Genomic DNA, 27,392 nt, shown 5'->3' with positions numbered 1-27,392 from the left:
AAATAATAATTATAAAAAAATATAGTCAATCATATCATGAACTTACTGTTTAAAACTGTGAAATTATAAAAGTAAATCATAAAATATATTTTTATAGTTATTAACAAATTTATTAATACACTGCTATTTTTAATTTAGAATACAGTGAATCAGTCAATTCAGTAACATAATAAATAATTGTTAATTTGTATTTTTAAATAATGCAATTTCAGTTAGGCACGTGTTTAAACTCATTGGATTAATACGTTCATCGTTTAAAAAAAATATATTTCAATGGAATTCACCAAATAATATAACTGTCGAAAGAAACTAAGGTCTTCCATTCAATCGACAATAATATTCCTACCATAAATAAAATTGTCTTCCTGTAGTAAGTAAATAATACTTTGTAAAAACAAAGTTGAGGATGAATTAAATATAATAATTCTTTCATTTATTTTTCCAATAAAATACAAATATACAATATAGGCGATATATTGCTAAGTCAAATTCCTATTTTATGTGCATTGTATCTCTTTGATACCCCTGATATATTATTATGGAAACTCTCACATTACATTTTTTTATTTTTATTTTTTATTTAAAAAAAAAAGTATATTTATAACCTATGCTGCAAGGCATGATAAGAATATTTGAAAATACAATCAATAAATACATACACTTTGGGAAAAATAACAATTTGTATTATATTTTTTTATAATTTACTATTTTATAATTTTTATCATAATTATTAAGATAGTATGAAAACTTTAATTATTATTAAATAATTTGCAAACGTTGCCTGTCACGATTACAATTAATGACTCTAAAGATCATTATTTTTATATTATTTGCATTACAGTGTTTTCCTCGCCTGTCTAGCATTACGTTCCATGTGTAATAACGATGATATGAGTTCATGCGTCGATTATTTTATATTATACCTACATATAATTTATAGTGTGTATTGTATACAGCGTAGTATTTATTAATCATATTAATTATTTTTATGTGTTAGGTACCTAAAAAAATAATTTTATAGCATACTTAGGGTAATACTACAATAAAATATGATACACAAGAAATGGGAGGCCATCCAGTAATAACGCCCAACACGTTAGTTTTTTTTTTTATAATTAAACTCTAATGGTTTGTTCACCTTCATCATTTATTTAATTAATCTCTGCACTATTTTCTTTTAAGACGACATGATGGGGTTTCTTGAAAGTGAATTAAATGTAAGGTCAGCAATTAAAGGATCATTTAAGTTGGTAATCGATAGTTATATATAAATAGGTACTGTTGAAATATAGAAATCTAAAATGTTTAAGTTTCTATTTTGGTGTTGTAGCCAGTAGATGAGGCCATTCAAGAATATGTATGCATAATTGTTATTGGTTATGATTTTTTTGAATTATATTATATCGTGGATTATCAGAAGATATGCAATCCCATAGAGAGTGTTTGGCATTGAAATCAAAATGTTTGGCCAAAATATTTTAAAAATTTTATTAGTTTTGAATTAATAGTAGGGTAAGTAGCGAAGTAAAGGGAAAGTATTTTAATTGGTGTATAATTTAATGTTATTTGGATATTAGTTACTTGTATATATGTATTACAAACGTCTGATTAGTCGGATGTAAATAGTGTTGGATATTAAGTGATATTATTATATCAGATCCTACATGTGCAGTGTTATCAGGGTGAATTATTTACCATTATTAGATAATAGACGGTCAGAGACTGTTATAAGAAGTTTTATTAGCAAGATTTGTAGTGATTTAATTGAGTATTATTACTTAAAGGACAAATAAAGTAACCTTTTAAAAGTAGATAAAGCATGAAATTAATTTTAGATTTTATTGTAATTATTCTAACGTCAGGGACCAGGGTTATGCTTAAAAATGTTAACATTTTATTCTTTAAATTTGACCAAATAGCTTTATATTACATATATTTTTTTTTAATTTTAAACAAATTAAAATAGTCAATACTATTATGAATTTACTTTTACCCTTTGCGAAAGTATAAAAGGAATTCTTAATTACAAATTATATACATATAAATAGTTATTAATTAAAATTATGATAAATGGTTTGTGATTGAAATTTTTCTTAGAGTCCTGAACAGTTTTTAAGATTATATGTTATAAAATTAAAAAAAAATACATATTTATGACCGATGTTTATTGATTACCAAGTTATATTAAAAATAGAAAAATTGTTGAAATTCAAAATTTATGAAATATTCATCAATTGCTTCAAATATAAAAACACTTCTCATCGAAAACAAAATCATTTATCACTTTTTCATTTAATTATGAATCTACTAAGGTACAAAAATTACATCTTTGACCCATGATGGAGTTGACAATAAAAAGACCGAATTGAACATAACAAAAATATAATATTATTTAAATAATTCTTTATTTATAACTGTTTTATATATTATAATAAAGTTTTATTTTAAAATTTATATACAACTACTATCATAAAAGTTTTGTATAATTTTAGGGGTTTCAATGGATTTAAAATTATGATAGAAGAATTAGATATTAAGTAAAGTATATTTTTATGTGAGTAAAAATATGACTGTAGTGATAAACAAATGTGTGAACTTACATAAATACGCCACGAGTTTCTCTATAAAACATATACAATAAAGTAATTAAAATTGTTTTTTGTTACAAATTATTTTTAATGATAAATTTGTAATGTATTTTTTTATTTAATGTTTCATAAAACTTAACATTAATAGTTAGTAAATACAAGTCATAATAATAAATAACATTTTAAAATTAATAGATAATTTTAAACATGTATTACGATTAAAAATAAATGTAATATAATAATACATACGTACTTATACACTTTCGTTCTCTCACTTTAAAAATATATTAAATGAATGTTAGTGTTATTTTATAATAGTTCTTACGCTATAATTGATTTTAGAATAAAAATTAACTAAAGTATAGAAATGAATTAATTTAAATATTTAGCTAAATATTTGATATATTTTAAAAATAAAAATTAGTTTTATTATTAATTCACTTTATGATAAATCAAACGTAGTGCCGGAAAGTTTATGTATAATAATTTAAAGTATTTAAAAATGAAATAAAAATAATCCAACGCTAAGTAAATGGCCAGTAATGGATAAGTAAAGGGTATACATTTCATTGATTTAATAAGTTTACAATCATAGGAATAGTAAGAAAATCTAAAAACATTTAATTTGTGATGTGTAGAACAAGGATTTTGAAGACTTGCATTTTTTTCTTTATGTGATATGCAGTTTTAAACAGAAATTTAATTGGTATAATTGTATAACAATTTTTTATAATGTGTAATTTTTATTTTGTATTTATTATGTTAAATACAGTTGTATTTAATAGATAATTTTTAGAAAAATTACGTTAATTTTGTGTATTTTAACTCATTTTTTATTTATTTTTAGTTTTTTTTTTTTAATATGTGTTGTACATATAAGGTAATCCCAATTATCAACACCAATCCATTGATAATGAATAAATAATATAATTAATTGTCGATTTATTTGATAAAATGAAATATCAAACATAGTTTGTGCGCGGAAGAGATTTTACATTGCCGCGAACATTCGTTTAAAATTAAACAGCTTTAATTAAATTTGACCATTCATACTACCGATAAGGAAGGGGAGCGAATAAAATACACGATTGATTTAATTTTAGGTGATCATTTAAAATCGCATCCATGAGTGAACTATTCGCCTAGTGTGTAAAGGCGTTATAGATATACTATGAAAGCTTTAGTAGTGAAAACCAGAATATGACACGTACTTATGATGTTCTACACCGATATTGAACACATAATATTACGACTAATAATAAAAAGATATTCAACTTTAAAAATCTTTAAAATGCCAAAAACTAAGTCAACAGTAGAAAGCCGAAGTACAAAGTTTCTCTTCATATAAAAACAATTTATCAGATCACCGACTCAGTTTCCTGTTTGAAAATCTTAAGAACCATCAAATTGTGTAATGCAATATTATGTATACAGGTGAAAATAAATATAATATATCATTCATTCAACTATTTGAATTCATAATTTTATGAAATTTTATGAAAAATTATACCAGGAATCGAATAAATTCACAATTTAATCCAAATTTGATTATATGAGTTTAATTTAATTTTTAAATAAATTATTATCTATTTTATGTAGTATAAAAAGGAATAAATGACAATTTATAATTTATCATATTAATTATTTTAAAATTAAATTTGTTTTCTCTTATTTAAGTACAATTTTGAATTTTTGGCCATTTTGTGTATTTTTTTAGTGAATTTTTGTGTAGTTTTTAGGTCTTTAAAATCTTAGCTCTAGTATTGAATTTCTAAATATTCTGGTTTCTGTAGTTATTCTTGTTTCTGTTTTAATCCGTTTTTATTCGTATTTTATGATATCCCAACATTAGCTCGAAGATTTATTATTTATTTAACTATTTACTTCAATGTATAATCAATATTTACATTGTTAATATACTATTCCTTCAATGGAATCAATGTTAAATTTTTAGCCGTGCCTATCAAGAAATTGAATTATATATGCACGGAATATACTAAAACTATTAAAATAATTAATATAATATTAGTTATTATATACTTCACAGTGGACACTTGTCATATTTATTCATTATTATCATTATTATAATTATTTCTTTGTTGACATAAAAACACATAATTGTATATTACATAATCATAAAATTCAAACTAATAAATTAACGGTCAAGTTTTCGCACGCAAATTAAAACCCCATAAACATTCTTTCACCACTGATAAAATAAACGATTTTTATTATATGGTAACAAAGGGATTGACACATGATTTTTGGCAATGTGCTGAAAAGCGTGTAACACAGTTTCGTGTGCCTGCAGAGACAAGGGATGTTCCAATGAGGGTCTCTGTCGCCTAGGAGAAATCCTATTTCTTTAGAAAACGCGGTAATCATTGATGGTGCCGCCAACGACTCTGGCTGGCTTAATCAGGTTGCCTTTTCTCATCAGTGTATGAGCACCAGCCAAGCCATCGAGTGCATGAGCACCGATTAAGCCATCAATGCAGGCGCACCAGACAAGCGAGCAGGATCTTTACCCAAAACCACCACACGGTGTACACACAAGATTCTGCGAGTGACAGCTGGACTTCTTTTTTATAAAGTTAAACCAGAGTTGTTTTTCTTATTTAAATTTAAGTTTTTTTTAAGTCGTATCGTAATTTGTGTCGCTTTATATCTTTCTCCGAGGAACTTACAATAAGTATTCACTGCGGCGAATCAGGTAAGGTGCATGTCTAAAATACGTATTGTTAATACAGATTCTATCGCTATCTAATTTACGTAACGGTGTTCTTGATTACATTCTCAAATACAAGACCTCGAGAATCCTCCAAAGAACAGAATGAAGGTAATAACACGATAACAAGCATGGACGCCGTAAGGGGGGTGCAAGCGGGTGCATTTGCACCCCCTTGGCTTGACAAAAAAAAAAAAAAAAAAATCAAAAATTAAATTAAAAAAATTGAATGGTATTAAAACTATTTTATTTTGCATAATTATCTACATTATTTCTATTATTTATTATTATACATTTATACTTATTTTACAATATTGTCTATATTATAATACTTATTTTTTAAATAATAATTTTAAACGCCTAGATTTTTTTCCAAATTCTTCAATTGAATTTTCAATGAATTTGGTATCCTCTCCTAGTCTTTTTCTATGTACACACATCATACACAATCCGGACAATCGGTCATCACCCATAGTGGCTCTGTTCCATGTCTTAACTCGTCTTAAAGTACTGAATGAACGTTCAATGCTGCAAGTTGTTGTTAGAAGAGTTGCTCCGATCTTGATTGCGTCGGCTACAGCTGGATAAAAATCTTGTGACATTTCGATCAAATCTAAGTATTCAATAGAATCTAATGGTTTTGTACCATTATTCCACATTTCATACCATATTGTGGCTTCAGTTACAAAATTTGATGACAAAATATTTCCATAGAGTTTTACAATATCATTTGATGTGCAAATAAACTGTTCTTTACTCATGTTTTTCATAGCATAGGGATGAAGATCCATTAGAGAAAATGATTGATTGTGAATTTTAGAAAAGCGATCTTTTAATGATGATATAACTGAATCTAGATAAGGAACGAAAATGGATATTCTGAAAAACTCTTCATGGTTTGTAGATGGATGATTTGATCTTTGACTTTGTCGTGCAGCTACTCGAAGTGGACGTATTTCAACATCAAGTTCTTCAGCGATTTCTTTAGATATTGCAAATAATACGGTAAATTCAGTCGACAAATCATTTCTATACAACTGCAAAATATCAACTAGTTTGGTTATGTTTTCAAATTTATATTAACTTATTGAAGTAGATTGCATACTGGTTCAAATTTAGCGGAATAAACAGCTATTACTTGCAATATAACAATAAAAACTGGTGTAGTAGCAGCAGTAAAGAGTTGATAAGATTTAATTTTGGTTTTTGAATTTGCTGTACTTTTTGATAGTTCTTCCAAAGCTTTGACAATAACAATAAAATTGTCAGCAAAAATTCTAATACTCTTATATTTTGCTGTCCAACGAGTTTCACAAAGTAAAGGAATATTGGGAATAATTTGTCTACGCAATGTGCTCTCTCTAAAAAAATTTATTATTTCTTTTATGATCCCGGTTGTATTTCTTACTTCACTTACGTTATTTAAATCATTAAATACAAGATTCAATACATGACTAGTACGATGAAAGAATAGCGCCATAGGATAAGCTTCATTATTTAATTTTTGAACGCCACTTATATGCCCAGCCATTGTAGCGCATCCGTCATATCGTTGGCCCACAAGTCGATTCAAATCTAAATTACAACTTTCTAAAAATTCAATGATGGTTTTGGCAATGGATTTAGAATCTAGTTTTGTAAGAGGCGAGTAACCAAGAAATTCTTCACAAATTTTGTGTTTTTGAAACTTAACGTCGTAAAACAAATACCGAACACCTATTGACAATTGTTCGGTGCCACTTATATCGGCAGTCTCGTCAGCTAAGACCGAAAAACAGATGAAAGTTTCACTTCTTCAATAATGTTTTGTCGAAGTACATTAGCTACGTAAGATACAATAATATCTGAGTTTTCGCCGAATAACTCTTTAAACTCCAAAATTTTGACTTGCACGCCTTCATATGGTAAAAAATATCGTACAAGAATAGGAAACATTTTTTGTGATCCATGATTTGATGCATCAGTTGAAATAGATACCCAAGTAGCAGCAGTGAGGTGTTTTTTCAAATCGGATATTGCTTTCGGCGCAAATACGTTTTTTATTATTGCCTCTGTTTTTGTACGCGCGCATCTAAATTTCGAGTCAAAACACGATTGGATTAGTTTGGATGCACAGTCGTTTGATTGAAAGCTGTGATTTTCTTGAACGGTATGGTAAGCCCAAATTCCTTCTGCTGCTGCAATTTCAAGATCTTTAGAAGTTGGCGTGTTAACATTTTTGAAATATCTCTCCAAAGGATGGCTTACTGCTGCAGCACGGTCAGCATTTTTATGTTTTTCAGATCTTAAATGTTGTTCTACATCGCTCCCACCTCCGTGTGATACAGAAAATTTTGTAGAACATTTTTCACACAGTACATCAGATGGGCAAACGCTTCTTAATTTGATAAATGGATATTTCTCTCGGAGAGTTTTATTAAATATACACTTATGTTTCGGCATCTTGAATATATAAATGCACAAGAACACAGCACAACTTATTTAATAGTTATATTACTTAATATACTTATACGATTTAAAATAGGTACCACACAATATAATTATAAGCAAGAGCATCCAAAACAGATGATGGTTACTGTAATACTAATACTACTAATACTGTAACAGTGTAACAGTAACAATAAGGTCAATCTCTTAGGAAATATTTTGGTAATTTTGTTTTAGTGCTGATATCACAACGATTATTATAATACATTAGATTAATTCATGTTAATACGTCGCGACAGTAGTTATTTTTATATTTTACTGTTGTCTCGTTATCTTATCTAGATGCTATTCACGGTCAATAACGTCAAACACACACGCACACATAAAAAATAAGATATAATAAAAACGATATTTTGTCAACGAACATTTATTTTCATTATTTTTTTTGTCTACTTTTTGAAAACGGGACATTTTAGCGTCCCGAAGATTTCCCAGGGGACAACGGGATAGAGATTCAAAAAACGGGACTGTCCCGTTCAAAACCTACCTTAGACTCTAGGGACAAAAGGTTTGTATGTGTTACAGGTTGCCTACATTGAGTTATAACTCAGTGTTGAGGAAGTACTCTTTAGATATTGCCGATATAGAGGTGCTATGCTTTAACATGTAAAATTTAAAGGGGAGGTGATCCAGAACTCCCTATTTTTAAACTGAACCTTCGTTATTTTTACCCCTTAGTGGAAGATCGTGCTTTGCACAAAATAAGATTGACGATATGATAGAACGAAGTTTCACCCTGTTTTCTTCTCTTTCTCTATTAAATGCCGAATCTATTTGCTCATGAACACTCAATTGTTTTCTCTCTTTTGAGTTTAAAAAATGTTGTGACGCATTAATTGCATCTTTATGTCAAACCTCGTTAAATTTTTGATATTTTATGCATGGTGAAACAATGAATGCTCTTTTAACACCTCTATGTACTCGAGGTCGAAATAATACACAAACGCGACATAGTGGGCCTTTAGAAACAGCTTAGTAACTTAGCCATGGATAAAGTGCAAGCCATTCTATACGAAATACTCTCGTAGAGCCGTTGGTCAAATCTTTTTTGAAGTCATATATTTTGAAGGAACCCAGAGGTCTTTCAATAACTTTTAACGTAATTCGTAAACAACATAGGAATTCAAATACAGTCCAATATCTAATTTATTAGCACCAACAGTAAACTGATGAAGAAGTTGTGGTTCTTCTTTTTGTTGGCTACTATTAGAAATATTACTTATACTTAAAAAATATACTTAAATTACTTAAATCACCTATGTCATGATTGCCTTCATTTATACTTGATGGACTTAATTCTATCTTGCGTTTATTTTGCAAAAAATTTCGTATGTCACTCATTTTTATATATTAATAATTTTACGTAAGAACTAAAATAATATATTATATATGGCGTATTTGGTATTAAGCACGTTGAGATATACACACACGGACACACGACTGTCGACTAATAATGATTCAGATTTTATCGATCGTATAGTGTCGATGGATGTATAGGACATGTCAGTTGTCACGTGTATAATATACACTGTATATTCAATATATAAATCGGTCATTTTTATCGCATGCGATAAGCTTACGAGTTTTCGTGTAGGATAAAGGCTACTATTGTCATTATTGGGTTTTCTAATCATAATCACTAGCCCGCGTTACATTGTAGTCGTTAAAAAAAATCTAAAATAACTTTGTATCGTCATACAATTTGAAAAAATATTTTTACGTATATAAGCATTATTTAGAAATCAGCGTATACCTACCTACTTGCACATGCACATGCACCCTCCTGATAAAATTCCTGTCGGCGCCTATGAGAACAAGTATATTCAATAATTATTAACACTGGACTTACATCCAAGGCTTGTGCCCCTTGTGTTTGTCCAACCACTACTTTTTATCCTAATTTTTAGTTTTATATTTATTTATTCCATCTTATATTTTCTCGTTATTACAATATACATATACCTATATTATGTGTTAAATAACAGATTCAATGAAAATTATAGCATGTACGAATACTATTAAAATTCACATTTAATTTGTTTACACTGTCAGCACTTGTTGTAGCAGTTTATTAGATGACTCGAGTGATGTATGAGAATAGGTATTACATTTTTAGTAATAAATATAAGTAATTAATTATTAATTTATCAGTATATCACGGTATAACAGGTAACGAGTCTACCAGATACGTCTCTTTGGGCAATATTGGAATAATATTAATAACAGAATGATATACATATAAAATACACAAAATAAATACAATATGGAAATATGATATAAACAAATAATAATACATTAATATAAAATAAATAATATCGATGACGATAGCAACAATTAACGGTCGAATACGGCAACAACGACAGATAACATGTCATGATTTCAGGTCGTTGAACTCACCATGGCGTTAATTTGATGTAAATTTTAAACGCCAGACGTACAACATTTTATGTATTCGTATGTCATTGACTACAAACAGATACGTGTAGACTTAAAATACGACAGGTAGTGTAGGCACCCCAAACCCACATACAGAAAATATTAGCGCGTAATGCACACAAATTACGTGGTAATAAAAGGTACGTACAGCGTCACGCCGACCAAAGTACTGGACGATGGTTGCAAAATAACAAAAAAAAAGTAAAAACGATCACCGGAGATCCTGTGGTCAGTGACATTGGTGCGAAAATCTTATATTATGTAAATACAATAAATATAGCAAAATACATATTATGTAGTATCTATTTAATTTTACAGCTATAATTAACAATCAACTAAAATTAATAACCATAGTATTTCTTTTATCCATTAGTATATTGACAGGTGATTACTTTAAGTATATTTTAAAACCATTGTTCATTCAGGAATTTCCTTAATTTCTGGTAGATTTACACTATACTCGTACACACGTCAATTACATTAAACATGAACAATAAACATTGATTTAGTTATACATTTCATGATGTACTTATTAGTACAACATCACATTTTTTTACTTATTCTTATTAGTTTTGTCTTTTGCATTTGCATATTAAGGATACACAAAGACTAAAAGCTATAATATCTAATATAAACACGATATTTTTATTGTATATTACTTTTAAAATTTACCATATCACAAATTCAATATTCGTCAAAAACATTAAACCCATTACTTTCCGCTAAAAAGTTTAAATTCGTATATTTTGACAACACTTGATATTTAAATAAAAACAGCTATCATTCGTATAACAATAAAAGATTTATTTTCTTTATTTTAAAAGTATAAACCGTAGAACTTTCCACCACTGCGCATATTTTAATGTTTGAAAAACTCATACCTTTTTTGATAAAAAAATGTAGGATTGAAAATTTATTGTAATAGAAAAATTTGAATTTATTTTATGTACATGTTAATGCTATTACTCACTTAGCGCATTACAATAATCTTCTGGACTTAACACAGGAGCTGTAATAAATGAATAAAATACTATGTTATTTGATTCTGTTTCTTTTTTCACTTGATATATAATAAATATAAAAATACAATCACAATTATAAGTTCAACACGTTTAAAACAAACTTTATAATTTATTTGTACAAACACTTATAAAAACTGAAACATTTTAAGAATAATACTTACGGTTAATATTATCAGAATCAAATTGAACACATGCATTGCTGTATTGATTTAAATATTCTGTCAAAAATTATAAATATTATAATCTATATATTAGTTTCCTTATTATTAACAGCATTTTTAAAAATATGTGTCAAATTCTACGTGATAATAATATAATACAAATGCTTTCATCAATGACGAATAAATAAAATTAGGATTACTGTTATCTGAAATAAATTATCTGATTATTATTTATTAACTGCTACACTTGAACTTGCTTATTACAATGATATTATGTGAATATATAACAACAATAAGTTATTTTTAAATTTACCTAATTATATCGTCCACATAATATTATAATAAGTTATTAAAAAGTAACAGCTAGGCGGTAGCTTGGGTACATGGACGCCGTAAGGGGGGTGCAAGCGGGTGCATTTGCACCCCCTTGGCTTGACAAAAAAAAAAAAAATTTGAATGGTGATAAAACCTTCTTTTATTTTATAATTATCTACATTATTTCTATTAAACATTTATTATTATGAAATTTATACTTATTTTACAATATTATACCATATTATAAACACTTATTTTTAAATAATTTTAAACGCCTAAATTTTTCCAGAATTCTTCATTGAATTTTCAATGAATTTATCTCTCTAGTCTTTTCTTACACATCATACAATCGGACAATCAGTCATCACCGCGGCTCTGACCATGCCTTTCGTCTTAAAGTACTGAATAGACGTTAATGCCGCAGTTGTTGTTAGAAAATTGCTCGATCTTGATTGCGTCGGCTACAGCTGGATAAAAATCTTGACATTTCGATCAAATCTAAGTATTCATAGAATCTAATGGTTTTGTACCATTATTCACGACTCACTTCTTATTGTGGCTTCAGTTACAAAATTTGATGACAAAATATTTCCGCAAAGTTTAGCCACAATATCATTTGATGTGCAAATAAACTGTTCTTTACTCATGTTTTTTCATAGCATAGGGATGAAGATCCATTAGAGAAAATGATTGATTGTGAATTTTAGAAAAGCGATCTTTTAATGATGATATAACTGAATCAAGATAAGGAACGAAAATGGATATTCTGAAAAACTCTTCATGGTTTGTAGATGGATGATTTGATCTTTGATTTTGTCGTGCAGCTACTCGAGGTGGACGTATTTCAACATCAAGTTCTTCAGCGATTTCTTTAGATTTTGCAAATAATACGGAAAATTCAGTCGACGAATCATTTCTATACAACTGCAAAATATCAACTAGTTTGGTTATGTGATTGTTCACCGTTTTCAAATTTATATTAACTTGTTGAAGTAGATTGCATACTGGTTCAAATTTAGCGGAATAAACAGCTATTACTTGCAATGTAACAATAAAAACTGGTGTAGTAGCAGCAGTAAAGAGTTGATATGATTTAATTTTGGTTTTTGAATTTGCTGTACTTTTTGATAGTTCTTCCAAAGCTTTGACAATAACAATAAAATTGTCAGCAAAAATTCTAATACTCTTATATTTTGCTGTCCAACGAGTTTCACATAGTAAAGGAATATTGGGAATAATTTGTCTACGCAATGTGCTCTCTCTAAAAAAATTTATTATTTCTTTTATGATCCCGGTTGTATTTCTTACTTCACTTACGTTATTTAAATCATTAAATACAAGATTTAATACGTGACTAGTACAATGGAAGAATAGCGCCATAGGATAAGCTTCATTAATTAATTTTTGAACGCCACTTATATGCCCAGCCATTGTAGCGCATCCATCATATCCTTGGCCCACAAGTCGATTCAAATCTAAATTACAACTTTCTAAAAATTCAATGATGGTTTTGGCAATGGATTTAGAATCTAGTTTTGTAAGAGGCGAGTAACCAAGAAATTCTTCACAAATTTTGTGTTTTTGAAACTTAACGTCGTAAAACAAATACCGAACACCTATTGACAATTGTTCGGTGCCACTTATATCGGCAGTCTCGTCAGCTAAGACCGAAAAAACAGATGAAAGTTTCACTTCTTCAATAATGTTTTGTCGAAGTACATTAGCTACGTAAGATACAATAATATCTGAGTTTTCGCCGAATAACTCTTTAAACTCCAAAATTTTGACTTGCACGCCTTCATATGGTAAAAAATATCGTACAAGAATAGGAAACATTTTTTGTGATCCATGATTTGATGCATCAGTTGAAATAGATACCCAAGTAGCAGCAGTGAGGTGTTTTTTTCAAATCGGATATTGCTTTCGGCGCAAATACGTTTTTTATTATTGCCTCTGTTTTTGTACGCGCGCATCTAAATTTCGAGTCAAAACACGATTGGATTAGTTTGGATGCACAGTCGTTTGATTGAAAGCTGTGATTTTCTTGAACGGTATGGTAAGCCCAAATTCCTTCTGCTGCTGCAATTTCAAGATCTTTAGAAGTTGGCGTGTTAACATTTTTTGAAATATCTCTCCAAAGGATGGCTTACTGCTGCAGCACGGTCAGCATTTTTATGTTTTTCAGATCTTAAATGTTGTTCTACATCGCTCCCACCTCCGTGTGATACAGAAAATTTTGTAGAACATTTTTCACACAGTACATCAGATGGGCAAACGCTTCTTAATTTGATAAATGGATATTTCTCTCGGAGAGTTTTATTAAATATACACTTATGTTTCGGCATCTTGAATATATAAATGCACAAGAACACAGCACAACTTATTTAATAGTTATATTACTTAATATACTTATACGATTTAAAATAGGTACCACACAATATAATTATAAGCAAGAGCATCCAAAACAGATGATGGTTACTGTAATACTAATACTACTAATACTGTAACAGTGTAACAGTAACAATAAGGTCAATCTCTTAGGAAATATTTTGGTAATTTTGTTTTAGTGCTGATATCACAACGATTATTATAATACATTAGATTAATTCATGTTAATACGTCGCGACAGTAGTTATTTTTATATTTTACTGTTGTCTCGTTATCTTATCTAGATGCTATTCACGGTCAATAACGTCAAACACACACGCACACATAAAAAATAAGATATAATAAAAACGATATTTTGTCAACGAACATTTATTTTCATTATTTTTTTTGTCTACTTTTTGAAAACGGGACATTTTAGCGTCCCGAAGATTTCCCAGGGGACAACGGGATAGAGATTCAAAAAAACGGGACTGTCCCGTTCAAAACCTACCTTAGACTCTAGGGACAAAAGGTTTGTATGTGTTACAGGTTGCCTACATTGAGTTATAACTCAGTGTTGAGGAAGTACTCTTTAGATATTGCCGATATAGAGGTGCTATGCTTTAACATGTAAAATTTAAAGGGGAGGTGATCCAGAACTCTCTATTTTATCCTAATACTTATAAAAGATAATTAAGTCTGTAGCGATTATAAAAATGTATTAAATAACATACTAATTAGTCTATAAAGCTGGCAGTAGTGAATTCTTAAGCGCCTGTTCTTAATCTGTAGTGATTATCAAAGTGTATTAAATAACATACCACGAATTTTATCTTTTCCCAGTAGTGTTTCACCATGGATTTCTTTTTGCTGGAAACAAAATAAAACACAATACATCTTTGATTTGTGTTTTTAGTAATAATTTATTAAAATTTGAAGAATCCATGAAATTAAAAAAAAGAAGATATTCTCCATAATCTCATAGCATAATTTCAAAAAACAAAAAAAAAAATGCTGAATTACAAGTAGCAGAATGTGAGGTAAAATATGTTTGTTGCTCATTATTCAAATACCTATACCTAAAGATAACAACATCTTTTTTTGTTTAACTTGAATTGTGTGAAACTTGTTGATAATCGATAATGATTAATATCTTGTTTTTCTAGTGTCTTACTAGCAATGATTATATACAGACATAAAGTGTTTTGCTGCGAACAATTTTACGATATATGGCAGTTGTTTACCACCAGTTACTCCGGTATAATTTATGACCAATTTTAGTCACCTGCAGACTTGAATTATCCACGTATTTCGAAAAGTCGGGGCACTTGACTGGATGACGACGATAAAGACTCTCTATTCCACTGGATACCAACCACGTATATTGTGGCGGACAGTAGAAACGCACTTTCGTTTTGCGGTAAAATCAAACTATACACTAGCAGTGCCAACGCGACCCGTACGGTGGACAAAACCGAACGGCGACACAAAAAAAAATTGCAGAACAATGAATACGACGTATCACTCGTCGTTGTCGTCAGCAGTGGAAAAAGTAAAGAATCAAAAGTCCGGCAGTGTCCGAAAAAGCCGGTTTTTGACGTTGATACGCACGATAATGATTTATGGTGTGGAGGGTGGAAGGAATGAACAGCTATCTTAATAATATTGAAGTGTGATATTGTCGGATATGTTCGAACATACAGTAAGTATTTAAATCCAATAGGGAAACATCTAAAGCGTTTTTTTTATTTTATCTTTTAATAATTGGAGTGTATTATTAACCTATTGAATAATAAAATTAATTATGATATCGTTATCAGGTATATATTTTATAGTTGGTTAGTCGAATGAATGTTTTTCAATAAAATTGTAATGAGTTTCAAACGTTAAGACAGATGTAAATAAACAATTGATAGAATTATAGGTACTTAAATAATGCTAAATATCATCCGTATTTTAAAGATATGTTTTGAAAAATAAAATATTGAAATTGTGTTGAATATTATACTTGATATATTATATAAATATTTTCATTCTCATTTACAAAGCATTAAAAAAGAATAAATACTATGCAAGCGTTAGTTTTTTAATATGCTAATCACTTTCTAAGGTTATCAACTAAATATTTTATAATATTACATTTTGAAGATTTTGATTTAATGTGAATTGAGAGTAAATTATTTCTAATCATTATTAATTTCGTTTCATAAACATAAAGTATTTATGTAGATATTAAAAAAACTATGAAATTACTGATCGCTTTATTTTTTATTAAAAAAACATTATAAGTAGTTTTAATTTAAAGAACACTGTTTAATTGATGAGTATTACTTTTAAAATAATTTTACAAATCTCACCTTGTTTATATCACTTTCGTTTAATTTCTTTTCTATTTGTGCATCAAATGGGATAACTCCAGCATCAGTAGCTAATATTTCATGATTGTTATCAAAAAATATGAGTTGCCACAAAATTAATAGAAAAAAATGTTGTATATTGTATTCATTTATTATACAGATATACGATACATGCTATATAAGGTGTAAGAGTATATTATATGTTTAAATATTTTTTTTTAAGCATGGGCATTAGATATATTTTAAAGATATAAATTATAACCTCACTAAATTACTTACCAAACATCATTGCAAAAGCGTAATTTATTAATGGTAAATCATCTGCATAAATACATATAATACATCAGACGTTTATTACTCCCTCATATTATACGCAGATTTATGTATCGCAAAATTTTAATATTAACATATATAGTATACATATAATATGTAATAATTAAGGTTGGGAATTTTTAAGAATTGTATTTTTTTAATTGACTATGAATTTGAATTATGTAACAAAAAATCCATTTATGAAACTTATGCTTTGAATTATTCGACATTTTTAAATTTTTTGGTCATAATTTCATTTTTAGTTAATTTTTTCGTATTTTTAATCAAATTCTGTCAATTAATTTTTTTGAAAACATATTTTTTATTTTACACAGGCTGTATGCGGGTTAAAGTTAATGATTCGATAAAATAAGGCAATATTGCTATTTATTTGTGGCATATTATCAGTATATCATTCTCGAATTTCCAGATTAAATTGGTTAATTAATAATAATTGTAGTTGGTTATTGTCATTTAGTACATTTTCGATGTTTGGGAGGATACTACATTTTTGTCATTTTAATTGCATATTTTATTACATTTTTGAAGCTTTTTATAGTTTTAAATTCACTTGCAGACCTGATAATAATTATAAAATAGTTACACCTGTTTCATATGATTAAATATATAATAAAAATAACAAAAATTGATCTGATAACACTTAATTTTAATACTATACATTAGTATACTTACAAACAAACCCAACTAATTTTAAATTGTCTGTCATTTTGTTTCCAATATTAAACATATAATATAAGTACACATAAAATTAAATTATGAATTATTTCATGAAAATTATTATAGTATAAGTAGATAACCACTTTGATGTACATAAAATTCCAAATTTAATTCATCAGTTATCAGCAGGGCTCGGGACTTAATGCGCATACATATGCATAATAAAATATCAATTTTGAATTTGACATCTTTATGAGTATAAAAAAAATAATAAGTTTTTCGAACAAATATGTAAATGTATAAAGTCCCGATCCCTGGTTATCACATTATCAGTAAGTCACTGTAATGTATATGTCCAATTTGAATAAACGAAAATAAACATTTGTAAAAACGATTCTAACCAGAGATGATTTGCTACTATATATTTCATAATATATTAATATTCAAATAAAATACTTAATAATTATAATAGAAATGGTAAGTTAAATTGGTTTTTACCAAAATAATTTTATATAAAAATCTCATGGTATGTTAGAAATATAATAATATGCGTTAGATGTTTCAATTAGTCCTGAATAATATATTTTAATTTGAAAAAAAAAAAACTAAAATTGTGAATCATTGTTTAATTATATTATTTTATCGAATTGAACATAAAGAATTATTTACCTTACTTGTATTTTATTTTCAGTTTTATTTCTTTTTACAGTTATTTAGAAAAGTACTGTTAGTTTTTACTTTTGATATCCCCAAAATAACCAAATGAAGCTAATTTATTTATTTACAACCAGAGACCATTCCAAAAATTGAAATTCGAAGCGTTATTACCTATGACACTAAAAGGTGGTGACAACAAAAATTTTTTATCAAATCAATGCATTTATCTCTTCACATAGAATTTATGAAAAATTTAACTCAATTCGTATACTCCTTTTAAAATAATGTAAGGGCGTACTGCCATGGCGCATCCAAATGAATCACGAAGCAACGTCTGGACATCCTCCCCAAATTGACTGAGTCTATTTAGCTTTATTATTTGTAGCCTTTAGTAGGCTATAGTAGTCTCCGTCGACGACATCGTAGAATATAGAAAATTTCCCTCACCAGAATGTATCGCGAGTTTCGACCAGATTTTATTTTTCGATGCCAGATGAGTAATAATTGTCGTTATCATTACTAATAATGAATATCTCCATAAATAACTATTTTAAAAACTATTTAAGTTATTATACATTCCTAATATTATGCTAGACATAAACCGAAACATTTTTTAAATTTCTAACTACAAAATAATTTGTACTTTACGAGATTTTGACGAATTCTATAGAAAATTTAAATTTAAATTTAAATGTTTAGAAAAAGTAATGTTAATATAAATTTTCAGTCTTATAATTTAAGATAATTAACAACGTATTTCCCTTGGAATCTTAAAACAAACACCATTGCAAAAACAATTCATTCATACTTTTTACATAAAATCGAAGATTTTATTTGGAAAACAAATAACTGGTAGAAAAATAATGTATAATAAAGATTTAAAAATAGGTACAGAATAAAAGTTAAATGTTATTGTTCAAATATCATAAAAGTATGACTAGACCACAAGTTTAGGTAATTTTATCATGAGTATGTTATACAAATAGACTGCAAAATGTATAAACAAAAATATTCTGACATAAAAAATTATCTTACCAACGCATACTATAAAATAAAATAAAATAATTTCACCTTAATAAATATGAATACTTAAATTTTAATATAAGATAAAGCTTGAAATATTATAAAAGTACGTTAAGTAGGTATATAATACAATAAACCCATTTTATAATAGTTATGTTATATATATTAATAATTTGTAAAATGTATTAACTGTAATTTACTGAATTAAAATCCATTACTTTTGTGTTCTAAAAACAAAAATAAAATCTTCATTATGTTTATTATTTGATATTTAAAATATATTTAGTATTACGTTTATTATACATCTTCTTTCTTATATTTTCTTATAATCTTTCTTTCTTTCTTCTTATAATATAAAACCAAATCGAGCTTCCTAAAAAATCCGCCAGAATGCTCGTACTTTAGTGTACTGGCCAATCGGAAAATTAAAATTTTTTCTTATCGTCGTTATCTGATATCTCCCGCGCGCGCCGTTATCGTTATGTTATCTCCCGCCGTCGTCGTTATCGGTCGTTATTATTATTTTGTTTTTATATATACCGTTTTTTCAGCTTTTCGCCCGGTTTTCCGGCCTTCGGAGACCTATTTCAGTCGCGTTCTCGACGCCGTAGCCCGGAGCGGGTCTTTTTCGCTCGGATTCGGTCCTCGGCCGTCGCCCGTTTTTCTCCGGTTTTTCTCTTCGCCCGAATCGGTTTCGCTTTTTTCGCGTCCGCGCGTTTTCCGATCGCGCGAAACGCGTCTCTCGCGAGCCGCGCGTCCCCGAATTCCGTTCGCGTCCGCAAAACGCGTACTCGCGGCGCGTTCTCCGGTCAGTTATCGTATCGTCACGCGTGTACTACTGTTTTTTTTTTTTTTTTGAGATTCGATAAATCATTTATCTTTATACCGAATACGCGTCGTTTTGTTTTCGGTGTCTCCGCCCTCGGACGCCTCCGTGACCTCATCGGTACCGTCTCGACAGCGTACGAAATACGATTTATTACGTGTATAAAAAAGAAACGCGCGTCGGGTTTAACGGATTCTTATTTGTAATATACAAAAACATCGCAAAATCGTTGCTCTTCAGTCGTTGTAATGCCTTTGATCGCGTACGTTTGGGGCAATATCGTGATATGTGTCTGTGATAATAAACTTGGTACGTCATTAAGACGTATACGATTAATAATGTAGAGGAATACGTCGGAAACACTCTAAACGACAATAAATATGCGATTTACGGTTTCGTGACACGCGAATCGTAAAAATTGTATCGCTTAAACGACGAGTAATATAGTATTCGTCGCATCTCTAAAACGGTTTAAGTGCTCGAGTTTCGGTTGTAGTTTACAATTCAAACTGTAGTCAATATGTGTTAGGATAGGTCCCCCGTCGTTGGGTAGGCAGGTTTGAATCCCGTTCCTGCGTATTCCGGGCGGCCCATAAGAGAACTACACGTACGGATTTTTTTGCATTTTTTTTTCATAAAATTTGATCATTATTAATTGATATTTTCGTTTTGATATCCTATCTTACACTAGTACTCATAAATTATTTTTCAAATTTTAAAAATGATTTTTGATCTCACACATTTAATTTTATATTTCTTGATTGATGATGACAAAATATATTATATTATTATATTCAATAAATATATACATTTATGTTTACACATTATAACTTATTATATTATGTTATATACTTAATTAAAAATAAAAACCAATTATAGCTATTGCTAACAGTCTGCACAATTCAAATGTACATAATATGTGATATGCAACTTATATTATAGCCTGAGAACATTTTATTGATGACAATACAGTTGTTTCACTCAGTTTTGACCGTGAGTTCATTATTTTATATGTTTAGCTTTTCAGTTGTTTACATTTGAAAAGTATAGGGGAAGAATGGTAGTAGTCCATTTTTTTTTTTTTTTTTTTTGATATCAACTATCTATAAGATATCAAAAAAAAATATTAAATATTATGTATAGTTTTTTGATTTTCAACTTGCTAACGTTTGACATGCATTTTCCATAATATGTTTAAAATCTCTCCTTTACGCCCACATCGCCTACCTAGGAGGTTTAAACGCGTTTAACGGGATTTTCAATGGTTACGTTAGGTTAAAAAAAAAAAAAAACTATTGTAGACTTATTGCATAAATTATGTATCATCCGAATTTTATTGTAATTAATTAATTTTTAATTACTTATTTAAAATTTCAATTATTTTAATACTATCTTAATATTGAATATTAAAATCAATCAATATAATTTATATTACTAAATTGATTAACAAGAGTATATAACATGTATTAGCTACTATATAATACATTGTAACTATAATTAATTAATTAATTAATTAAAAATTATCGAAATATCCTTTGAATACAAATCGGTAAATAAATACAAATATCGGAATATAAAAGTAAAAGTTGTATGAACAACAATAGTTATAATAATAATACAATAATAACATTCATAATAACTGTTTGGTTTTGAAAAAGGTTATAGTGTCGTAATGACAAAGTATAACAGTTTATGTTATCGGTTTAGTTGTCTTAATGACAAGATTTTAATAAAATGTCATAATGACAAAACACAATAAAAATATGTAACTTACAATATTATAAAGTGTTACGATGAAAATTTATTGCACATATTAATATAGAAAATATACGCATAAACGAAGAACGCACTGACGGGAAACAACGGGGGTGTCAAGTTGGACTGTTTAACAGTCGAAGCAATGCCTGAATAGCTCTGACTATTGCCCCATTAACTGTGGGCGGCCGATCCAATGCCGGAATACTCTAACTATTGGATCACTGCAGGGCGCGCACCACAACAGTCCAACATGATCCCGTTAAGGCGGGGAAGTCCGTTTACCAACAATGCGTAAGTCTGCCTGAGTAGGTCTTACTACAGTGCTGGTATAGGAATGGTTAGTCGATAGTCGTTTGCATGGCCTTTATTATTTATAATAATAATAACCTATATATCATAGGTGCCTTTTCGGCGGTCACATTACTCCGGTCCCGTGTTCTGTGACAGAAACCGGACTAGCGCAATTACCGAAAGTGCAAATAATAATACAATAATAGATATAAGTCTTAAGATATTAAGTAATAATAACAATAACAATAAAAGGATTATACCGTGAACAAGAGATATGGGCGATATGGTGTACACAATGACAGTAAAAGACAATTATAATAATTAAAAAAACAGAAATTATGTTAAACAAAAAACGAGGGATCTTCATTTAGCAGTATAATTATTACATTAAAACTTTCAATTCGTTAGTCAACATTTCGTTTCCTTATTCTTTTTGTCAGTTGTAAAAATGATCACTAGATTTTTGAGTCTGAGAGACATAGTTATGTTATGAGTTATTTGGGTATTCACGTCAATACGTTACAGAGTAAAGCTGTCAGTCACAATTTTCGAAGGCACGCGAGGCTGGGGTTTACTGGCTTATCGTGTGATCTTAGGATAAAATATATGGAACTAAATTAAAGGTACAATAGATTGGATATTAAGATATTTATTATTTTATATAGTTCTATTTGTAACTTAAAAATGTATAACATATTAAATATTTCATGTAAATCAACCAATACTAGGCAACAAATGAAAATTTAAATTTACAAATCAGTACCATTCAAATCTACATTTATTTTGGACCTTTAATCATAAAAAAAAAAAGAATCACAAATTAGATGTGATAAATAATCAGCAATAAATTGTGTCAGTTAATAGTCCTCCGAAAAAGTTAAAATAAGTTCTTGAAACTTAAAAAAATGAAAATTAAATAAATATTGATAACTATGATCTTAATAATAAAATTGCAATAACATTGTATTGTTATTAATTATTATCATTATATAGTACTATTAATATTATTATGTAGTTTTTTATTCCTATCATTCGGTTGTACAAGAAAACTAAATAAGCTAAATTAATAGTAATATTGTGTGAATTTGTGTTATTTCATTTCAAAATAATGAATCTATAACCTAATTTTTACTTAACATTTTTTAATCAACAGTTTTCAATTATTTAGAAATAGGTACAATATATTTTATAAATTAATTGTTGTTCGTTACCTTTTAGAATTTGCTCTTCAGAATATTTACTGTGGCTTATATTAATTGTAAAAGTTAATATTATTAAAACTTTATATGAAATCATATCTTTTTGGTTTGATAATTACAAAGATATAGCAACTTAGATAATTACAACTTTTTTTTTTCAAAGAACAAATTTAAAATGATCGAATTCAACTTAGGTACTAAGTTTTATACACTAAAAGAGTGCCTATTTCTTTTGGATTATATACATTAAAACAAATAAATAAATGTTTTATGTATTTATTTTAAAGACATCTGTTTTAACAACCAAAATAAAAAAATATAATGTGAGGCGGCACAAATGGTTAAATGATACACATATGTAAGTGTAAAGTTTAAAATATATTGAAGCTAAACTAAATTCTTAAACTCTTAGATTTTATTAAAAGATATGATCAGTAAAAATGTATATTTATTGTATATTTTATCAAATTTTGATTTACATTACTTGGTTCCACACATTTGAAATTTTTATAAATTTAAAGTTTATTTTTTTTTATCTATCATTATATATTATTACACTAAAAACTCACAAAGAACTTTATAGTTATTTTATTGCTCTTACTTTTAAGGTAAGATATCATTTTTAAGATTTGAACCTTTATTTTAAATATCAAAATAATAAAAAAAATCGGAAGTGATACATAATTACCAACATCCTGGATTATTTTACAGGCTTAGGACTGTCTCAAAATAGGTGTTGTTAAAAATGTCTTAGTGTACACTGTTTAGTTACAAGTCTCTTACGATTTGAGTGGTCGTCTCGATGAGTGCACTATCGAAAAGAATATATATTAATAATTATTAAGAAGTTCCTAAAGAAAAGGTGACTATTTAAAATGTAAATATTTGAGCCGTACTTACGACTTTATGTCTTACAATAAATTACTTTTCCATTTTTCTCTGTCATTCGCCATATTCTTAAGCTCCTTTTAGGAAGTGACTCTTGCATCCTGCATTATTTGACTAATGTATCTTGTCCTATGTTCTCCTCTTGATCTTGTACCCTATATTATACCTTCGATTATTATACTATGCAGTTCTTCTCCATGCCTCAACGTATATCCTATCATCTGTCATCTCCTCTTTATGGTGTCTATCAATGTTCGTTTTTCATCTATTGTTCTCAGGATGTCTTCATTTGATCACTGATTCATTTGAATCAGTCTAGCTTATTCTCTGCATTATTCTCCAACACCACATCTCAAGAGCTTCTAACATATCTTTTTCTTTCTTATTAATTGTCCAGATCTCACTTCTGTATAATACCATATTCCAGACATATGTTTTTATGAGCAGTTTCTTTGTTGCTATTTTCATATTTTTTGATGTTAGTATTTTACTCTTTTTAAAGAATGTATTCTTTGCTTTACCTATCCTGCTTCAGATTTCTTTAATTGATTTCCCGTCGTCTGTTATAACTTATAATGTTGCCTAAGTATTTCAAATTATCTACTTAGATAATTTCTTTGTTTTCTAATGGTATATTTATAGATGGTACGTTTTTTTTTTTGTAGCATACTAAGGTTTTGGTCTTGGCTGCATTTATTTCAGACTATATTTTTTAAACGTAATATTTATTACATTTAATGCTGCCTGTAAGTCTTCCTCAGATGTTGCGAGAACGACTATATCATCAGCAAAGCGAAGCATTGTTATCAGTACCCTTCCTATTTTTATTCCGATTTCTTTTTGTTTTAACTAAAGCTTTATGACATTTATTGCTTTTTCAATAAATACATTGAACTATGCAGGTGAAAGTGGGCACTCTTGTCTCACACCTTTTTGGATTCTAGCAGTCATTGTTGTCGTATTAATGTTGATAATGGTTTCTTGTTCTTCATAAATCCTATAGAGAATACGTCTGTCTTTAAAATCTATCAGTGTTTCTTCCAAAATTTTAAAGAGACTTAAATAAATATTGAGACAGGAAAAAAGAGAAGCGGAAAAAATATTTATTCAAAAAATAGAAGAACATAGGCTCAACCCAAGGTTTTTCTTCAAAAAATGCAGATCTATAAAGGAAGGATTTAAAGCTCAAACTCGTATGGTAAAGGACAACGATGAAAATTTTATAACGAATGAAGAAGGCATCATCCAGAAGTTTCAAACGCATTTTAAAAATATCTTAAATGTCGATCAAGGAGTTAGGGAAGAAAGTGTAAATATGATCTATCATACGGCACAAATTTTTATAGAAGAACCTAACCACGAGGAGGTTTTTAAATATATATATATATATATTAATAAAAATAAATAAATAGTAACAATAAGTACTTATATATTTGTTTGTGAAAAAGGTATCAAATAAATCTGATGTCTTCTATTGCGGTCCGCTGCATTCACTTGTGTTCACTTGAGTTCACAATGAAAACTGGTGATTTTTTAAAAAAATATTTTCTAGTTATATAGCCTCAAATTTCCATCTCTATGATCATCAACGTCATTTGTTTTAAGATAACCTTTATTATATATTTTGGGAGACATGTTTTAAAAAAATAATTGGCAATAACAACTATCTAATATTCGCATGTATGTGGAATGTGTATGAGAAATCATAGAAATCATAAATTTTGATTTTACTGGTTTGACCTATCCGAGGTCTTTCAACTTATAGTTTATTACATTATAAAAATTCGTAGACCTCGTATACGTACGTGAGGGCTTTCTTAAATTATATCCGTGAGAATAACAACTTAGCCAAAAAAGTGGTTATAACAAATCATGCTTAAGGGGGTGAGGAGTGTAAGAGGAAACATAGCATATAAGGAGACTAGCTAACACAGTGTACACAGTATACCTCATTGAGTCTACACCGTCCTCACGTCTCTTATTTTCGTACTCGAAATTTTTCTATTTTTTTATTAAATTTATTTTAAAATAAAAAAAAATATCGTGTTATTCAGTTAAAAGTGATGAAGAAGAAGAATGCTTTTCTACAAGTGATGCAAGTAAAAATATATATATATAAAATACAATATTTAAGACTTAGTTTGATTTTAATTTAAATATTTAATACTAATAATAAATAATTTTTTTTAAATATAAAAATGTATAAAATATCATAACATTTTTAACAAACTAGGTATTAACTAATCGCTTACTATATTTATAGATTGAAATTATGGAACCAGAAATTAAATAGATGACGAAATTGACCGGTCAAAAAAGGAAAGATGTGAAAATTAGAAAAACGTTAAAAAAAAAAAAAACCAAAAAAAGTGAGTAGTATAACATTTTATAAGATATTCAAAGAATAAATTTATAATTTGATTTTATAGAATATTTCTTATCAAGAAAAAGTTACCCAATTAATACAAAATGAAAAAATTGCAAAAGATGTTATGAATTCGATTACAATCAGACAAAGTGGAGGAATTGTAACTATTAAATCGATTGCTGATGAAAAATGTACTGATTATTGGACGTTGGCACATTATAAAACCAAAAACATTGAACATATTGATGCTAAAGACAGGTAATATATATAATATATATAAATGAATATTTTTTTCTTTGTATTTACTTTGAAATAAAGTTAGTGTATATTTATGTAAAAATATGATAGAACACATTTATGTGATTTTAGGTGGAAACATGCAGAATGTTCATTAAACTAACGATAACAGACCAGTCGAAAGATCAGAATGTTTTAGGAGAGCTGAATGAAATTGTTCAAACGCTCTTTGATCGTTTTATGAAAGACTCAAAAAAAAAAAATTATACAAAACGTTTTTTCAAAATAATTTATATATATGTATGAATCATGATGACGGTAAATAAAAATAATAATAAATAACTTGAATTATCATTTTTTTATTTATTTAAATAAAATAAAATAGTACATTTAAAGATTGAAAAAAATAAATATATTAAGTTTAATATAATATAATAAATATGAATACAGTATAAAAGTAGTAATAATTATAAAATGAACATTTTTTTATAAAAAAATTTTAGCAAACAAAAAATATGAGAATTTAATCTAAAGGTTTTAATTTTTATTACATTACCAAATCTTGTAAAATCATATTTGATAATGAATTAAAATGAAATTGCAACAACTCGTACATGAATGAAATATCATCACTTTGAATATTGCTATAACTAAAATCATAATTTTGAATATATTGGTTTGTAAATTCATTTCG

The 27,392-nt window shown here is 28.0% G+C and overlaps 1 protein-coding gene across 3 annotated transcripts; it reads right to left on the bottom strand.

Annotated features, from left to right (window-relative positions):
* On the bottom strand, positions 1–23,382 carry LOC112595270. 3 transcript variants are annotated; one of them, XM_025340410.1, is made up of 12 exons: positions 23,218–23,382; positions 19,350–19,358; positions 19,144–19,152; positions 17,467–17,493; positions 16,741–16,782; positions 16,462–16,532; positions 14,926–14,974; positions 11,423–11,479; positions 11,210–11,248; positions 2,842–2,862; positions 2,601–2,621; positions 1–55 (listed from the first exon to the last, which is right to left on the bottom strand). In XM_025340410.1, exons 1-12 carry the CDS (start codon positions 23,300–23,302, stop codon positions 30–32), a joined length of 456 nt encoding a protein of 151 aa, XP_025196195.1. In that variant the 5' UTR covers positions 23,303–23,382; the 3' UTR covers positions 1–29. The 3 variants fall into 3 exon arrangements, with proteins under 3 accessions (XP_025196195.1, XP_025196196.1, XP_025196197.1); XM_025340411.1 differs by having other exon boundaries at positions 19,322–19,358; positions 23,218–23,259; XM_025340412.1 differs by lacking the exons at positions 16,741–16,782; positions 17,467–17,493.
* Positions 23,383–27,392: the final 4,010 nt, after the last annotated feature.

The sequence above is a fragment of the Melanaphis sacchari genome, unplaced genomic scaffold (genome assembly GCF_002803265.2).
Source record: "Melanaphis sacchari strain LSU unplaced genomic scaffold, SCAv2.0 Contig264_pilon_pilon, whole genome shotgun sequence".
NCBI classification, from domain to species: Eukaryota; Metazoa; Arthropoda; class Insecta; order Hemiptera; family Aphididae; genus Melanaphis; species Melanaphis sacchari.
This window is presented reverse-complemented; position numbering and strand designations above follow the sequence as displayed.